Source organism: Bos mutus, chromosome 5 (genome assembly GCF_027580195.1).
Source record: "Bos mutus isolate GX-2022 chromosome 5, NWIPB_WYAK_1.1, whole genome shotgun sequence".
NCBI classification, from domain to species: domain Eukaryota; kingdom Metazoa; phylum Chordata; class Mammalia; order Artiodactyla; family Bovidae; genus Bos; species Bos mutus.
In genome coordinates, this window is record NC_091621.1 from 25177907 (window position 1) to 25195873 (window position 17967).

The 17967-nt window shown below is 40.6% G+C and overlaps 1 protein-coding gene across 1 annotated transcript in view; it reads right to left on the reverse strand.

The window, feature by feature from the left end:
- GRIP1 (glutamate receptor interacting protein 1) overlaps positions 1–17967 on the reverse strand; it is a 752861-nt gene that overhangs the window by 195240 nt on the left and 539654 nt on the right. The window contains exon 2 of the mRNA XM_070370106.1: positions 17019–17099. Within this exon, the coding sequence (XP_070226207.1) occupies positions 17019–17099 (81 nt within the window). The remainder of the gene's footprint in view (positions 1–17018; positions 17100–17967) is intronic.

Here is a 17967-nt window from a genome sequence, read left to right on the forward strand (position 1 = left end):
CTGGCCTGGGTGCTGTGGAGCTCTGTCCTTGATACTGCTATGCTCAAAATTCTTAACAGTGTTAGATGCTTGTAAAATGTATGGCCAATTCACTGCTAAGAAGAGTGGTAAATATAGGTGAGGTGCAGGAATAGAAATGATTTCCACTATGTTGGAAAGATGAGCTGAATCATTTGAGAGCTGGCTACAAGAGCTGAAAGATGAGGGGCTTTGGATTAAAGTAATGTAAACTCAGATATTAGCTTGGTTGTTGGATAAACTTGGGCAAGTTACATGAGCCTCATGAGCCTTCAGTTCTTCCTCCATAAAATTGGTAACATTAAATATCTCTTTTGAACAAATAAGACTGGTACACAATAGATGCTCAACAACTGTTAGTATCCCTCCTCTGTTCCTCTTCTCAAAGCTTCCTCAGTTCAGTTCAGTTCAGTCGCTCAGTTGTGTCCGACTCTTTGAGACCACATGAATCGCAGCACACCAGGCCTCCCTGTCCATCACCATCTCCTGGAGTTCACTCAGACTCATGTCCATCAAGTCGGTGATGCCATCCAGCCATCTCATCCTCTGTCATCCCCTTCTCCTCTTGCCCCCAATCCCTCCTAGCATCAGAGTCTTTTCCAATGAGTCAACTCTTTGCATGAGGTGGCCAAAGTACTGGAGTTTCAGCTTTAGCATCATTCCTTCCAAAGAAATCCCAGGACTGATCTCCTTCAGAATGGACTGGTTAGATCTCCTTGCAGTCCAAGGGACTCTCAAGAGTCTTCTCCAACATCACAGTTCAAAAGCATCAATTCTTCGGCACTCAGCCTTCTTCACAGTCCAACTCTCACATCCATACATGACCATAGGAAAAACCATAACCTTGACTAGATGGAACTTTGTTGGCAAAGTAATGTCTGCTTTTGAATATGCTATCTAGGTTGGTCATAACTTTCCTTCCAAGGAGTAAGCACCTTTTAATTTCATGGCTGCAGTCACCATCTGTAGTGATTTTGGAGCCCAGAAAAATAAAGTTTGATACTGTTTCCACTGTTTCCCCATCTATTTCCCATGAAGTGATGGGACCAGATGCCATGATCTTCATTTTCTGAATGTTGAGCTTTAAGCCAACTTTTTCACTCTCCACTTTCACTTTCATCAAGAGGCTTTTGAGTTCCTCTTCACTTTCTGCCATAAGGGTGGTATCATCTGCATATCTGAGGTTATTGAGATTTCTCCCAGCAATCTTGATTCCAGTTTGTGCTTCTTCCAGCCCAGCATTTCTCATGATGTACTCAGCATATAAGTTAAATAAGCAGGGTGACAATATACAGCCTTGACTTACTCCTTTTCCTATTTGGAACCAGTCTGTTGTTCCATGTCCAGTTCTAACTGTTGCTTCCTGACCTGCATACAAATTTCTCAAGAGGCAGGTCAGGTGGTCTGGTATTCCCATCTCTTTCAGAGTTTTCCACAGTTTATTGTGATCCACACAGTCAAAGACTTTGGCATAGTCAATAAAGCAGAAATAGATGTTTTTCTGGAACTCTCTTGCTTTTTCCATGATCCAATGGATGTTGGCAATTTGATCTCTGGTTCCTCTGCCTTTTCTAAAACCAGCTTGAACATCAGGAAGTTCACGGTTCACGTATTGCTGAAGCCTGGCTTGGAGAATTTTGAGCATTACTTGACTAGCATGTGAGATGAGTGCAATTGTGCGGTAGTTTGAGCATTCTTTGGCATTGCCTTTCTTTGGGATTGGAATGAAAACTGACCTTTTCCAGTCCTGTGGCCACTGCTGAGTTTTCCAAATTTGCTTGCATATTGAGTGCAGCACTTTCACAGCATCATCTTTCAGGATTTGAAATAGCTCAACTGGAATTCCATCACCTCCACTAGCTTTGTTTGTAGTGATGCTTTCTAAGGCCCACTTGACTTCACATTCCAGGATGTCTGGCTCTATGTCAGTGATCACACCATCATGATTATCTGGGTCATGAAAATCTTTTTTGTACAGTTCTTCTGTGTATTCTTGCCACCTCTTCTTAATATCTTCTGCTTCTGTTAGGTCCATACCATTTCTGTCCTTTATGGAGCCCATCTTTGCATGAAATGTTCCTTTGATATCTCTGATTTTCTTGAAGAGATCTCTAGTCTTTCCCATTCTGTTGTTTTCCTCTATTTCTTTGCATTGATCGCTGAGGAAGGCTTTCTTATCTCTCCTTGCTATTCTTTGGAACTCTGCATTCAGATGCTTATATCTTTCCTTTTCTCCTTTGCTTTTCGCTTCTCTTCTTTTCACAGCTATTTGTAAGGCCTCCCCAGACAGCCATTTTGCTTTTTTGCATTTCTTTATCAGGGGGATGGTCTTGATCCTTGTCTCTCGTACAATGTCACGAACCTCTGTCCATAGTTCATCAGGCACTCTATCTATCAGATCTAGTCCCTAAAATCTATTTCTCACTTCCACTGTATAATCATAAGGGATTTGATTTAGGTCATACCTGAATGGTCTAGTGGTTTTCCCTACTTTCTTCAATTTCAGTCTGAATTTGGTAATAAGGAGTTCATGGTCTGAGCCACAGTCAGCTCCTGGTCTTGTTTTTGTTGACTGTATAGAGCTTCTCCATCTTTGGCTGCAAAGAATATAATCAATCTGATTTCGGTGTTGACCATCTAGTGATGTCCATGTATAGAGTCTTCCCTTGTGTTGTTGGAAGAGGGTGTTTGCTATGACCATTGCATTTTCTTGGCAAAACTCTATTAGTCTTTGCCCTGCTTCATTCCGTATTCCAAGGCCAAATTTGCCTGTTTCTCCAGGTGTTTCTTGACTTCCTACTTTTGCATTCCAGTCCCCTATAATGAAAAGGACATCTTTTTTTTGTGTTAGTTCTAAAAGGTCTTATAGGTCTTCGTAGAACCGTTCAACTTCAGCTTCTTCAGCGTTACTGGTCAGGGCATAGGTTTGGATTACTGTGATATTGAATGGTTTGCCTTGGAAACGAACAGAGATCATTCTGTCGTTTTTGAGATTGCATCCAAGTACTGCATTTCGGACTCCTGTTGACCATGATGGCTACTCCATTTCTTTTGAGGGATTCCTGCCTGCAGTAGTAGATATAATGGTCCTAGCTGAATATAATTGAAATACATGTATAGACAACTGAACAAAGGGTACCGTGCTGCCCAGTGTGACATGAAGTTCTATGTTGAAGGGAGGAAGCCTAGCTCCTGAGAGAAGTACATGAGAACAAGGACTATTAAGTGCAAGTGCAATGTAAACAAACATCATTTGTTCATTAAAAAATACAATCTTAATTGTCATTAGTTGAGTAGAATACCCAGATTGGGCAAGGTTCTGGTCTTCCTGTACTCTGTGCTCTTCAACTGGAAGAAGAATTCAGTTTTCGCTGCCACGTGCTAGAGAGCCTCCCAGGGTGTGAAAAATACTACACAAAAGGCCAGGTTGAAGGGAGGAATGTGGTTTACCTGGTTAAGTAACAATGATGATTCAAGGAAGAACTGATAGCTACATTCAAGTGTTTGAAAGACTTTTGGAGAAGCTCAGAAGAATTAGAAGAGCCACTGGGTAGAGGTATAAGGTAAAATGTTGGCATAAGGCATATTTCCTAACAGGTAGAGATTTTAACACATTATTAACCAGAGACATATCAATACTGTCGGCCTTAGTTTCCATAAAAATCCCCCAGTCAATAATGTGTTAAAAAGCGGGGGCTACCTTTAATAGATGGTAAATATTCTGTCACTAAAATAATAAAGCAGGAGGAGTTAGATGTGAAGTTTCCTATATTGAAAGAGGGAAATAAAAGGAAAGATGTGCGTGAACGTGTGAGGACTATGCTAGGTTTTGGTGTTTGGAACAGAAACAGCATGATGCCTCATCATTCCATCTTAGTATTTTGTAAGGTTTGATGCATAACAGTGATCAGATCCTAAAGGAGGTAATTAAGACGTCTTTATATAACAATCATGGACCACACCCAGTTATGAACCCTGCTGGGTGGGAGAATTTTTAATAAAGAGACATTTCTTGACTATAAGGAACTCTAACATTAATTCCAGGTGGTACAGTGGCAAAGAATCTCCTGCCAATGCAGGAGATGCAGGTGTGATCCCTGGTCAGGAAGATCCCCTGAGAAGGAAATGGCGACCCACTCCGGTATTCTTGCCCAGAAAATCACTTGGACACAGGAGACTGATGGGCTACAGTCCATGGGGTCACAAAGAGTAGGACCCAACTGAGCGACTGAGCATGCATTCACACAACCTTAAATTAGAGATAAGTTTAGAACATACGAAAATAATTGCAGAGCACCTTGAAGCAGGATGAGCTAACCTGCCAAAAGGTTTAATAAAAACACATAATACTCCAGGTGTTCATAAAAAGAAATGCTTATGAAAGGCCATAGGGGAGATGGAATATGATATGTGGGGATGACATGGGGTATCAGCATCAGATGTGTGAGTTCATTTTATCCCTTTTTGATTTGAAGAAGTCAGGGTTTTAAGAGAGAAGAGGTTTCTATTTAGTTAGGGATCTACAGGGCTGCAGGGTAATCCTGGATGTCGCCTATGGCAATCCACTTTTCAGTCTTTGAAATGACACCTCCTCCTCCTCTACAAGCCTGTATCATCTCCTTCCTCTCGGTGATGACCTCACCTATTATTTCAAGAAGAGAACAGAGACATCAGAAGAGGATTTATGTGTCTTCTTAGCAGGTATCTACCATAATCCTCCTACCTTTGTGCCCCTGGACTCATCTGCCATTCCTCCTACTGACACCTCTGCTGCGTGCTGGGCAGCCCCACCTTGAACCTCTTCAAAGATGATGCTTTGGCTTTCATCCCACCACTGAACTTTACTCTGAGTTCCCCATTCCCTGTTTCCACTGATCCATTTCTTCCTCAGTGGGTCGTCATCTTAGTAAATGGCATCACTAATTACCCAATTAAGAGCAAAAACCATGGATTCATCCCAGACTTCTCTTTTCCTCTCATATTTCACAACTAATTTGTCAGAAAGGTCTTTGGACTCTTTCTTCAAAATATGACGATTTTTTCTACCTCTACTTCCATCAAGCTAGTTGGAGTCACCCTTATTTCTTGAATGAAATACTGCAATGGCAACTGACCTCCCTGTCTCCATTCCTGCCTCCTTAAAGTCTATTTTTCCACATAGAAGCTAGAGAGACTTTAAAAACGCATCAGTACCTCAACTGCTCAATCCCTGCAATCGTTTCGGTCACACTCAGAATAAAACTCAAGCTCTTACCTTGGCTACAAGTCCTACAGAACCTACTTTTGTCTCTCTCTCCAACCTCATCTCTCACCACTCTCAGCATTGCTTCTCCCTTTCTGGCCATGCTGGTTTTCTCTCAGTTTCTTAAACAAGAAAAGCTTGTTCTGACCTCAGGGCCTTTGTACTTGCTGGTCTTTTTGGCGTAGAATCCCCTTCCTCCAGACCATTATGGGTTCATCCTTCATTTTAGACTCACACAATTGTTACTGCCTGCTGCTAAGTCACTTCAGTCGTGTCCAACTCTGTGCGACCCCATAGACAGCAGCCCACCAGGCTCCCCCGTCCCTGGGATTCTCCAGGCAAGAACACTGGAGTGGGTTGCCATTTCCTTCTCCAATGCATGAAAGTGAAAAGTGAAAGTGAAGTTGCTCAGTCATGTCCGACCCTCAGCGACCCCATGGACTGCAGCCTTCCAGGCTCCTCCGTCCCTGGGATTCTCCAGGCAAGAACACTGGAGTGGGTTGCCATTTCCTTCTCCAATGAATGAAAGTGAAAAGTGAAAGTGAAGTTGCTCAGTCATGTCCGACCCTCAGCGACCCCATGGACTGCAGCCTTCCAGGCTCCTCCGTCCATGGGATTCTCCAGGCAAGAGTACTGCCTAACTGAGGCTATATAACAACTAATTGAGGCTATCCAAGACTTTCTTTTCAAACACATGTCTTTCTGTCCAGCACTCTCTTCCTTATACAGTAAAGTGAAAATGAAAGTGAGAGTTGCTCAGTTATTTCCAACTCTTTGCGATCCCCTCCAGGCCAGAATACTGGAGTGGGTAGCTTTTCCCTTCTCCAGGGGATCTTTCCAACCCAGGTCTCCTGCATTGCAGGAGGATTCTTCACCAGCTGAGCCACCAGGGAAGCCCAAGAGTACTAAAGTGGGTAGCCTAGCCCTTCTCCAGGGCATCTTCCTGACCCAGGAATTGAACTGGGGTCTCTTGCATTGCAAGCAGATTCTTTACCAGCTGAGCTACCAGGGAAGCCCCCTTACACAGTAAGTCCCCTACATATGAATCTTCAAGTTTCAAACTTTCAAAGATGTGAATGTGTGTTCCATTGGTGTCAGGCATGAGTGATGTTGCAGCTTGCTCTCCGTCTCCTGTTGTTGACAGTCCTTCAGCTCTGTCATCTCCCACCTCCAGTCAGTAATTCTTCTTGCCTATTCGTCAATACCAGCTCCTGTATGCCAGCTGTTGTACAGTATTACTGTACTTTTCAAGGCACTGAACTGAAAGATTAAAAATGTTTTTTATTATGTTTTGTGCATGCTTGTTTTCTATATATTATTTGTATGAAAGATATTATAAACTTATTATGTACAGTACTATATCGTTGTTAGTTGGATACTTAGGTTAGCTCTGTTGGATTTACGAACAAATGGGACTTTCAAATGGAACCTGTGAGTATGTGGGGGATTTATTGCACTAGTTTATTTCACGTTATTGCACCTAGCACAGCCTGATCTTATGTTAGGCAGTGAATGTTTGTTGAGTGTCTGTCTCCCCGGCTAGCATGCCAACTCCAGAAGGACAGAAGCATGTAGGATATTGAGAGCTTCTGGAACACTACCAGACACATACAAAAAAATAAGAGAAGATCATTTAGTTAAAATGGACTTAGGGAGCAAGCAAAAGATTGGCTGAAGGGGAAATAGGCAAGGGTGAAATGCGTGGAATCAAAGCGTAAGCAGTTTACATTCTATGTAGAAGGCAGCAAAGCACCGGGGCGCAATCAAACTTCTAAAGAGAAAAGGATCTGCCAGCTGCTATCAAGTATTCCTCCCCCTCCCAATTTCAAAGCAGAAATCTTCACAATATCAGTTTACCACCTAGCTCAGTAAGAGTCCTTAGAAATGTGCAAGGATGTTTAATAATAAAAGAATTGAAAATATACATATTGAGCCCATGGCTCAGAGTCGTTCTTAACTCACTGAATCAGATAATGGGAGATATATATGATCTGATTTTAGAAATCTCTTCACAAGATGAAATGCTCTGCCACAGAACAAAGTGACTCATTTCATCCATTTAGTGCTGTCTTAAAACTCTGTGTTATCCTAAGGTTTTAGAAGGGAAACATGAAGCAGAGAGTTATGGTGCTACTAGCTTAAAAACAATTATTTAAAAACCTGCTTGGCCAATTTCAATTTTTTTCCTTGAAAGTCACAAATGTATAGAATAAATTACAGCACAGCCTACAGTATAGTATCAGTTTGCCTCCTCAGTTTCTGCTAGCCCTCAGTTACTTAGAGAAACAATGGCGTGACCTTTGCCTCTACCTACTGGCCCACCTGTAATCACGGGGCTATCAGTGATGACTGAGATGGATTCTGCGACTCGGACAGACAGAGCCCACTCCTACCCAAGGTCCTGCTCACCTGACATTTTCTTATGTTACTTGAGAGCAGAGGCTCAACTGGCCACTAGGAGTCAAAGTCTTTTCACCTCATTTTCATTAAGAATTCTCATCACCTTCTCTTTTCACTCACTGCTCAGGACTCTGGTGGAAATTCATTTCTATCTAAATGAATTTTGGATAAGATTTTATTTGATCCGCTACTTTCTAGCCCTGTGACCTTGGCCATGTTAGTTTAGCTCTCTGAACTTCCTCCCTCATCTATTAAGAGGGAAATGAAGAAAACTTCATTCCTGGAGATGTTGTGGAAGAAAGGTAACATTATTTATCAAAATGATTAGGTCGATACCTGGAACATGGCATGAAATGAATGATAACAAGTATTTTTCTAATTATCTATGGTTTCCTTCATTTTCTCTTTCTAGATTCAGTTACTCTTGTGATCACTGCATTTGTGTTATTCCCTAGGCTTTGGGTTAATATTGTTCAATCTCCTCTCTATCAGTATTTCTTGTAATTTTATAGCAAAAGCCCCACATGCCTTGCACTCCCGTCCAAATGCCCTGTTGCTGCACTATAAATCAACAACCACTCATCAATATACTGACAAACTGGGGTTTTCAATGTCATTTCTTTGGAAAGAATCTCACTCCAAGCCAGAGTTTCCCGAAGGATATGGTATATAAACATTCATGGATGTATTTGAGGGAACAAACAAACCTTTAAAAAAAACAAGTGCAGAGACGTAGAGACGTGCATGGACCTAAGAGTGTGTCATCACAGTGAAGTATGTCAGAGAGAGGAAAACAAATATTTTATGTTAATGCATATATGTGGAATCTAGAAAAATGATACTGATGAACCTATTTGCAAAGCAGAAATAGAGACAGAGACACAGAGAACAAAGCTCTGGATCCCAAGCAGGGAAAGGAGGGAAGTAGGAGGAATTGCGAGATTGGGACTGACACATATACACTATTGATACTACATATAGAATAGAGAATTCATGAGAACCTACTGTATAGCACACAGAACTCTATTCAATGCTCTGTGGTGACCTACACAGGAAGGAAATCCAAAAAAGAGGGGACATATGTATACGCACAGCTGATTCACTTTGCTGCACAGTACAAACTAAAGCAACTAACCTCCAATGAAAATTAATTTAAAATTTATACTAGAAAAATATAATTAGCATATCACATTCAACATAATAAAGCTAAGGAGTCAATTTACATTCTCCGAAAATCATATTAATTATAGTCAAGGCAGAACACAGATACATAACAAACATGAAGACGACATGGGAGTGATTGAATCTGGGAAGTTGTTCTAGTCATGTCAGCCTGATGGATAAGAAAGAGGTATTAACAGGCCCGAATGCTTTCCGTTCTATAGTAAACTATGTAAGATGGTCCTTCTATTTCCCTAGTGCAGGGACTTCCCTGGTAGTCCAGTGGTTAAGATTCCACACTCCCCCTGCAGGGAGCATGAGGCGACCCCTGCTCTTTTAGGGAACTGAGATTCCCTAAAAAGTGCACAGTGTGGCCGGCTGCTGCTGCTAAGTCACTTCAGTCGTGTCCGACTCTGTGCGACCCCACAGACGGCAGCCCATCAGGCTCCCCCGTCCCTGGGATTCTCCAGGCAAGAACACTGGGGTGGGTTGCCACTGCCTTCTCCATGTGGCTGGCGGGGGGGGGGGCAAAATATAAATATATATATGATTTCTTTCCCTAGTGTCAATCAATCCACACAACTTTCTTTTCTCTCTCTCTCAGTTGGTTTAATGTTGTGTTACAACACAGGTGTACAACACAGGTGATTCAGTTATACATATACGTATATTCATTCTATTTCAGATTGTTTACACATATAGATTATTATAGAAGGTCCGTCTAGTCAAGGCTATGGTTTTTCCTGTGGTCATGTATGGATGTGAGAGTTGGACTGTGAAGAAGGCTGAGTGTGGAAGAATTGATGCTTTTGAAGTGTGGTGTTGGAGAAGACTCTTGAGAGTCCCTTGGACTGCAAGGAGATCCAACCAGTCCATTCTGAAGGAGATCAGCCCTGGGATTTCTTTGGAAGGAATGATGCTAAAGCTGAAACTCCAGTACTTTGGCCACCTCATGCGAAGAGTTGACTCATTGGAAAAGACTCTGATGCTGGAAGGGATTGAGGGCAGGAGGAGAAGGGGACGACAGAGGATGAGATGGCTGGATGGCATCACTGACTCGATGGACGTGAGTCTGGGTGAACTCCGGGAGTTGGTGATGGACAGGGAGGCCTGGCGTGCTGCGATTCATGGGGTCACAGAGTCGGACACGACTGAGCGACTGAACTGAACTGAGTAGCATTCCCTGTGCTATATACGTCTTTGCTGGTTATCTATTTTATCCTTACAACTTTCACCCAGTCTAACTCTCCCAAGCAACTTAACTAAAAAACCCCGAATTGATGGTCTCCCTAACTTGCAGAGCAGGAGAATTCATTTTTCCTCAGTGCCTAGGAGACAAAAAAGACTCTCTCCTTGTGTACATCTCCTTGAGCCTCCTTGTAAAATGTTTTCAGACACTGGAGGTTGTGCTGGCTCGTCAGAGTCACTCTGATCACTGTGTGTACCCAGAGCACGACATCGACCAACAGCTACCACTTCTGTAACACAGGGGGACTCGGGGAAGATCCAAGCACAGGACTAATTCATTACACATCATTTACCGTAAATTGCATGCTGGAAGAATGATTGTTTAAAAATCATTTGCTGCTGATGTACCACTTCATTATATTTCACCCGTGTTTACTAAGGCGGGAGAGAGGTTCGAACATAATAGACTGTCATTTCTCTGAATTGCTAATGAAAGCTGCAGTGCTGAACACACAAATCAAGCTGCTCATTTTTTGCCAGGCGCAATTTGAAAACTCAGTATGTACCACCAGCCACAGAGCAAAGTGGATCAGCTCTCTGGGGGAAAATCCTTCATGTGTACCTGCCATAAGAAGTAATAAGTTCTGCTTTGCATCACTCTATTTATAGACTTCAGTTATTTTCACACATTTTTTGGCCTTTTTTTCTATAGCAGCATGCATTCTCAAAGGAATCAGTCTCATCTTGTCAATTTTACTGTTAAATTGGGCTTAAATATTCTCTTTAGGTGTTAGAGGATTGCAGGGACATTTTCTGTTCAAACGGGAACAAATGAGACTGAGGCGAGATCTTTGGTCTCTAAAATTCTCTAGCTTCTAACTGACCTATATTTCATTCATTAGTCTTAGGCAGCAGATGATTTCCTTAGAAATGCCATATTTGGTGCAGCCCCAAGGCCTGGGTGAATAGCTGTTTCATGGTGTACGATGAATCAGAAAATGCATGGTAAACGGAGACTACGCTGAATTTTCTTTTTTTGGTAGCAAAGTATATTAGTCATGAGGTGACCAACTCAGCACAAGAAAAACCATCCTGCTGATCTTTGCCTGCTCATTAATTCCACAAGTATTGACTGGATCCTTACTATTTGCTAAGCACTGCTCTATGCGCTGGAGACAACAGCAGTAAACAGGACATATAAAGAACCTGACCTAGGGTATCTTACGTTTTAGTGTGAGAATGAGAAAAAAATAAATGTATCACTCAGTTTCAGATAGTGATAAGTACTATGGAAAACTAAATAAACGGAGGCATGAGCAGAATCTCCGACATATTTGTAATGCTGCCAAGAGTCTTGATTTTATGATCTTAGAAACTTGTCTCTAAAGAAGTGATATACCTTTGACAATTTCTTAAATATTCAGTAATTACAACACTTGTATCACTGTTTTGAGTTCTTGATGCTGACTGTTGGTCTTGATGCTGCTCTGGCAGGAGACTCCCTATACTGTGGTCCCCACAGTCCTCACCTGGGCCCACTGGGATGTCTTGGAGGATGTGGGGACAGCCCGACTGAGCAGCTGAGAAGCTTGCCTCTTGGCATATTCCCATATGGGTGATCCCCTCACTAAGAGCAGAGTTTGATTCAGCATCTTTGGGCAACATCTGCAGCACCCTAGCACCATTTTTTAAAAAGAATTTATTTATTATTAATTTTCTTTTTTGGTTATGCTGTGTGGCATGCAGGATCTTATTAATAGTTCCCCAATCAGGGATCAAACTCATGCCCCCATAGTGAAAGTACAGAGTCTTAACTACTGGATAGCCAGGGAAGTCCCTCATGCCTTTTTTTCCTTTAAGTTTTAATTTTTGAAATGATTTTAAAATTGTCTGAGAGCTACAGGAACACTATAAAGCACTCACTCCTTGATATCCTTCATACACACACACACACACACACACAGAGACATCTCTCTCTTTTTTTTGCATTATTTGAGTGTACATTGCAAACATAATGGCCCTTTACCTCCATTGCCCTGGTTTTATTGAGATGTAACTGACAAAGCCATAAACCATTTAAAGTGTACAATGTGACGACTTGATGGGCATATGTACTGTGCAGCACCATGCTTTGTATGACATGACGCACTTGCTTGAGTCAACTGACTGGTTTCCCATTAGTGAGACATGCTCTATTTCTTGGAGTGGCTCAATGGTGGAACCAGGCAGAGAACTAGGCCTGAAAATCAGAGGAAATGCCCTTCACCCACCTGAACAGTATTAGAGCTATAAAATCCTAGTGTAAATGTCACTCTATATATCTGCTGTAATAATGAAAATTTAGACCAATGAAGCGTCAAATTGTATGTTAACAAAGAGGAAAATGCTGAACAGAGAGGGCAGAACTTTAAAAATTCCTGTCCTTCCCTCTTAATTCAAGGTTGCCAGCTTCTCTGTGGGGCCAAGGTCACTGTATTATTTTCTACACTTTGATTTTTCAGTAGGTGTTGATGCTTCCTCAGAGAAGGCAATGGCACCCCACTCCAGTACTCTTGCCTGGAGAATCCCATGGGCGGAGGAGCCTGGTGGGCTGCAGTCCATGGGGTTGCGAAGAGTTGGATACGACTGAGTGACTTCAGTTTCACTTTTCACTTTCATGTATTGGAGAAGGAAATGGCAACCCACTCCAGTGTTCTTGCCTGGAGAATCCCAGGGATGGGGAAGCCTGGTGGGCTGCCGTCTATGGGGTCGCACAGAGTCGGACCGAAGTGATGCAGCAGCAGCAGCAGCAGCAGCAGCAGCGATACTTCCTGGATGTATTTGAAACAGTGTATGTGTACAGATCTTAGGCTGATTAACATTTCAGACTCTCAATCTGTACATCCTCTGCAAACACCCAAATGTGAGATACAAGAAAGATATATCATCTTTATCCTATTACGACCAAATTGATAAATGTCTTTTCTCATACTCTAGGAGAAAAAAAATTCTTACACAAAATTTTGAGGTCTCATTTTGGCTACAGAGTTAAGATAATTTTCCTGGGGCACCAAGAGTTTGGAAGTGCAATAGATATGAACACTTGACTTCTTCCTGCTTTTGTGAATTGCCCCAAAGTCTTTGTCATGACAAAAATAAGCAAAGAAAGCCATACTACCTGGAAAAAGGAGGTAAATCAAATAAATAATACATTAACTAGGTTTTCAGGTCTAGTGTGGTATCCTGTCTTTTCATGAACATTAGATAGACATGATTAAATAAGCCACAAATTATTATAAAATGTGTTAAAACAAGAGTCTGCAATAATTTGGACAAACCCTCCCATGTGGTCAAACTTTGATTTACCAGTAATCTTTCAAACAAAGGAAGATTAGACTGACAGATTTTTTTAAATAACCATAGATGTGGAATAGAATCTGCTAGTTCAAAATACTTGGAATTCATCTTCTCTTTGAAAAAGAATATGAGTAGAAATAAGGTTAAAATTTTTTTAACAGAATGTTAAATTTTTAATCTAAATTTAAACTTTAGTGTCATAGAGACAGTAATGTCATTTCTTTTCCACTATTATCATTACTAAAAATTTTATAAAACGTTATGAAAGACCAAAAAATCTTTTTTTACTCATGATGCCATAAGAGACATGATTAAAATGACAAGTTCCCAAATAACATGAAAAATGCATTTCCCCTTTATCCAAAGCAAATGCATTTTGCTCCTAAGAGATGTTTAATTTATTCTCTTTTTTGAGAAGAGATAGCAGAGGGATGAAAGGATTTACAGTTAGAATTGTCATTTAATGAAAGACACATATTTGACTTGTGATTATAAAATAATTGCTGTAACAATTTCAAGTTTAGACAGCAGTAGTGAATTTTGATATGAATGAAAAACAAATTATATTTCTGTTAACATTCAAGGTTACTTCTCTGGGTCAGAATTATTAAAAGTTACCCTTTATTATGCCATGGGAATAGTGGAACCAATGTTAAGAAATCTTCTCTATGTTTATGTGTATGTTTACAAATATTTATTCCAGGAAGCATTAGGTTTCTATAGAATTAGTTTAAAAGAACAGCTTAATCTTTCATAAAAACTTTTATAAAGAACTTTAATATGCTTTCTACTACCTTGTACTCTTCCTCCAGTCCCTCCATCAGAGAGAGTGCTCACATGAATGGTTAAATTCAATCACCATCATTGGCTCACTGGGAAGAAATGTGAGGAAAAGCCACAGTTCCTTTATAGTTTCAGCTTCTGAGTGTTTGCTTACTCCCTAGCAAATGGGGCACCAAAATGGCCCCAGGACTGCACTTGCCCTGAGAAATGCCTTTTACTGAGAAGATCCAGGGGCTAGTAGAGGGTCCAAGCCTTTTTAAAGGTCTCTTTCAGTTCGCTGGTTCATTTTTCGCCTAGACACATCTTTCCTTGCCACTAGGGTGGTAATGATACTCTTGAGGGAAGTAAGGTTGGGAGGTGAGCACAGAAGAACAAAGGCTGTGAACTTGCACTTTGCTCTGTTAGCTGTCTGGTGTTGACCTTAATTTATCAGGAGGACACCTGGGGATTTTTTCAGCAAACAATAAAGAGGGTGCATTTTCCAGGTCTCTGTGCATTTCTCTCTTTTGCAGTCTCTCTCTCTCTCACCAGCACAAGAATTAACAAGTATTTTTAAGTAAGACAGTAGAAGTTTAGAACTCCAATTGTCAGAACTCAGTCAAGAAGCAGTTTCCAAAAAGTTCCTAAATTTTCTCCTTAAGATGTAACAGGAAGTCATATTCACCTATTAACCACTTTGGTTTCTTAGCCTTCTGGCTGGTGAACTCCTTTTTCTCTTGAACTGTTCTAAATAATTAAGAGGATTTTGAAGACGTCCAACCCTTTTGGCTGATACCTTTTAAGAAAGAACAAAAGTGTGTTTGTTCATGTTCAAACTCCAGGAAAATAATCTCTGATGCTATTAAAAAAAAAAGGTTCCTTGATTTCAGTAACTTTAAATTGATATAAGGGACTTCCCTAGGGGGTCCAATGGCTTAGACTCTGCTTCCAATGGAGAAGGTGCAGGTTCCATCCCAGGTTGGGGAACTAAGATCCCATGTGCTGTGTGGCACAGCCAGAAAACAAAAACAAAAACAAAAAACCTACCAATTAAAAAAAAACGTGACATAAGGAAGAACAAAAGGAAAAATTCTTTTACGAAGAATCACTGTGTGTCATGAACTAAGGATTGTAATTAACAACTTCTGTGTACCTAACATGTAACTTTAAAAACTACTTACTGATTTTAAGGTAAAACCTGGCCCATAAACTTGTGTTGTAATTTAGTACGTAACACTGGAAAACCCATGAAAGGAAAATATGAGACTAGTTCAGGGCTTCCCTTGTGGCTCAGATGGTAAAGAATCCACCTGCAATGCAGGAGAGCCTGGTTTGATCCCTGTCTCTGGAAGACCCCCTGGAGAAGGGAATGGCTACCCACTCCAGCATTCTAGCCTAGAGAATCCCATGAACAGATAAGCCTGATGGACTACAGTCCATGGGATCACAAAGATTCAGACAAAACTGAATGACCAAGCACGCATACACACAGTCAGTGCTTTTGTTTAGTACCATATAAAGTGGAAAGGACAATGGGAAGTCTCTTTACCCCTCCCAGCAGAGGATTACTGAGTACCAGCTAATTAGAGAAGCTGAAAAGGAATTGATAGATAACTGGCATTCTTGAATTTCAAACTTTCAGGACTTCCTTATTGCTGACAAGGAGAAAGCAGAGAAGATGGCCCATAGCTGATTGCAGTAGTTTTTCTAAACATGACCAGCACTAAGAATGAAATTTTATAGGTTGGAATAGAAGAAATCTCAGCACTGGGTGAAGCCATATAATTAGAGGTTTCAAATTACTTTAGAATCTTCAAAGCACACAAACAAGGATATGGATCATTCACAATATGCCTCTTTATAAGCCATGTACTTTCATAATAAATCAAAGTCTTCATAATAAGAAGAAATAACCACAGGTAGTTCTTATAAGTAATAATCATGAACAGGGCAGAAACTGGACTTGTCTTGCTCTTTGCTCAAGTGGAAAATTCTCCCTTTACTGACAGATTTGCCAAAGCATCCAATTTAATGTTCGAAACACTGCTTTGTTTTATCTTGAGTTGTCAAACTACTGCACTCTAAAATCCTGCCACTAAACTTTAGCTGTACTCAGTTTACTTGTATTTAATACAGACAGGCATTATTTTTGATACTAAGTGTACTATACTTTTGATACTCAATGTACTTATGCTTTTAACACTTCTCTTAAGGACAGTTGCTACCATAAGAGGTTTTCCATGAATCACCTAATTCAGATAAAGATTGAATAATATTTTCAATTTCCTTCCTACATTTATTTTAGAATGTGTGTCATTCACAAATTCAAAATTTCCAACTATGGAAGTTTGGAGGTAAAGACATTAGAAGATATTTCTTCAAAATATTTTGTGGAGGAAAAAAGGTATTATATACTGTATTACAAGAAACCTCATCACAGCTTCCTAAAGAAACAAAGTCCCAGAATTTTACAAGAATTGCTCAGTGGAAGTAAATCCAAGTTCAAAGAGACAAGAAGAAAGGAGTAATTTGTTATTCAGCATATATATGATCTGCCACAGCAATTTTGAACCACTTTGTTTGGCTGGGTTTGCCTTAGTAAAGGGATAGATGCTGCTGTGAGAATCATTTCCTGAAAACAGAGGTGAAAGTAAGTCAATGAGCGAGAGCTGATATAAATTCAAGTCATTTTACAAAGGATTTGCACACAAGATGAATTTTCACAAGTTGGCAAGCTTTTCCAGAATCTTGCTTTCATGAATGTTTTTTGAACAAGTTGTATAGAAGGCAGTCTCCATTCTATGAGATAGCATTGCCTTTTTTTTTTTTAAACCAAGTTGGAACTATTCAGGTCACCAAATAACAGGGATCAAAAGTAAAACAGCTGAAAAATCCAACAGTCTGGTCTAACCTGGGATGCTCTGTCTCCTCACAGCCAATGCTCCATCAGGCGGCTTTGTCTGGCTGGCGGATTTAGTGTAGGGACTCTCATCTGCAAAGGTACAATGAAGGCTTTGGTTAATTTCCATCCAGTTTCTACTGTAGTGAAGGTCTTTCAATGGATTGCAATCCTTCTGCCAGAGACAGGTGGTATGGTATGGTAGAAAGAGTCTGTAGACCTGGGTCCTAACCTGGGTTTAGCCATGGGACTTGGTCAAGTCATTTAAATATGCTCTGAACATCAGTTTACTCCCCTATGAAAGAGGGATATGCGTTCACACCCATCTCTGAGGATTGTCAGGATCAAGCTATAATGCACACGAAGGCATAGAATGGTAAGAAGTGTGTAAAAACAGTGTACAGATGATTTGCCTGTCACCTATATTCATTGATAAATAAATATCCATGAATATCAGTAACAGGAAGACAAGGAAGGAAGACAAGGAAGGAGTAAAAGGGCTCAATGGGCACTAAGAATAAGCTAGTAGAAGAACAAAGGAAAGGAAAAGAAATATTATATTTCAGAGAAGCAGATGACAGAGTATTAGTATTGCAGGGGAATAAAGACACACAGAATTAGTGGGTTCCTACTGAAAGTATGAATGGGCATCCAGTGGAAAATAAAGGGAAAGGGACATTCGGAATAAGACCACAGAAGCTAGGTTAAGAACAGAGAAGGAAAGATGGTTTGGGAAAAGAAGACACATATTGCAATGAGCTGATTCGCCCTCTTAGAAAGAGATGGAAATAACTTGGAGAACCAGAGAAAGATCAGCTGAAGAGACAGAAGAACTAAAGCTCAGTGCATCTGTGACAGTTAGTCAAGAAGCTGAATGAGCAAAACATTAGGTGAAAAAAACCATACAAGCGATGGATCCATCAAATTCTAAGTAAAATGATTTTTTTTAATCTAGGAAAGG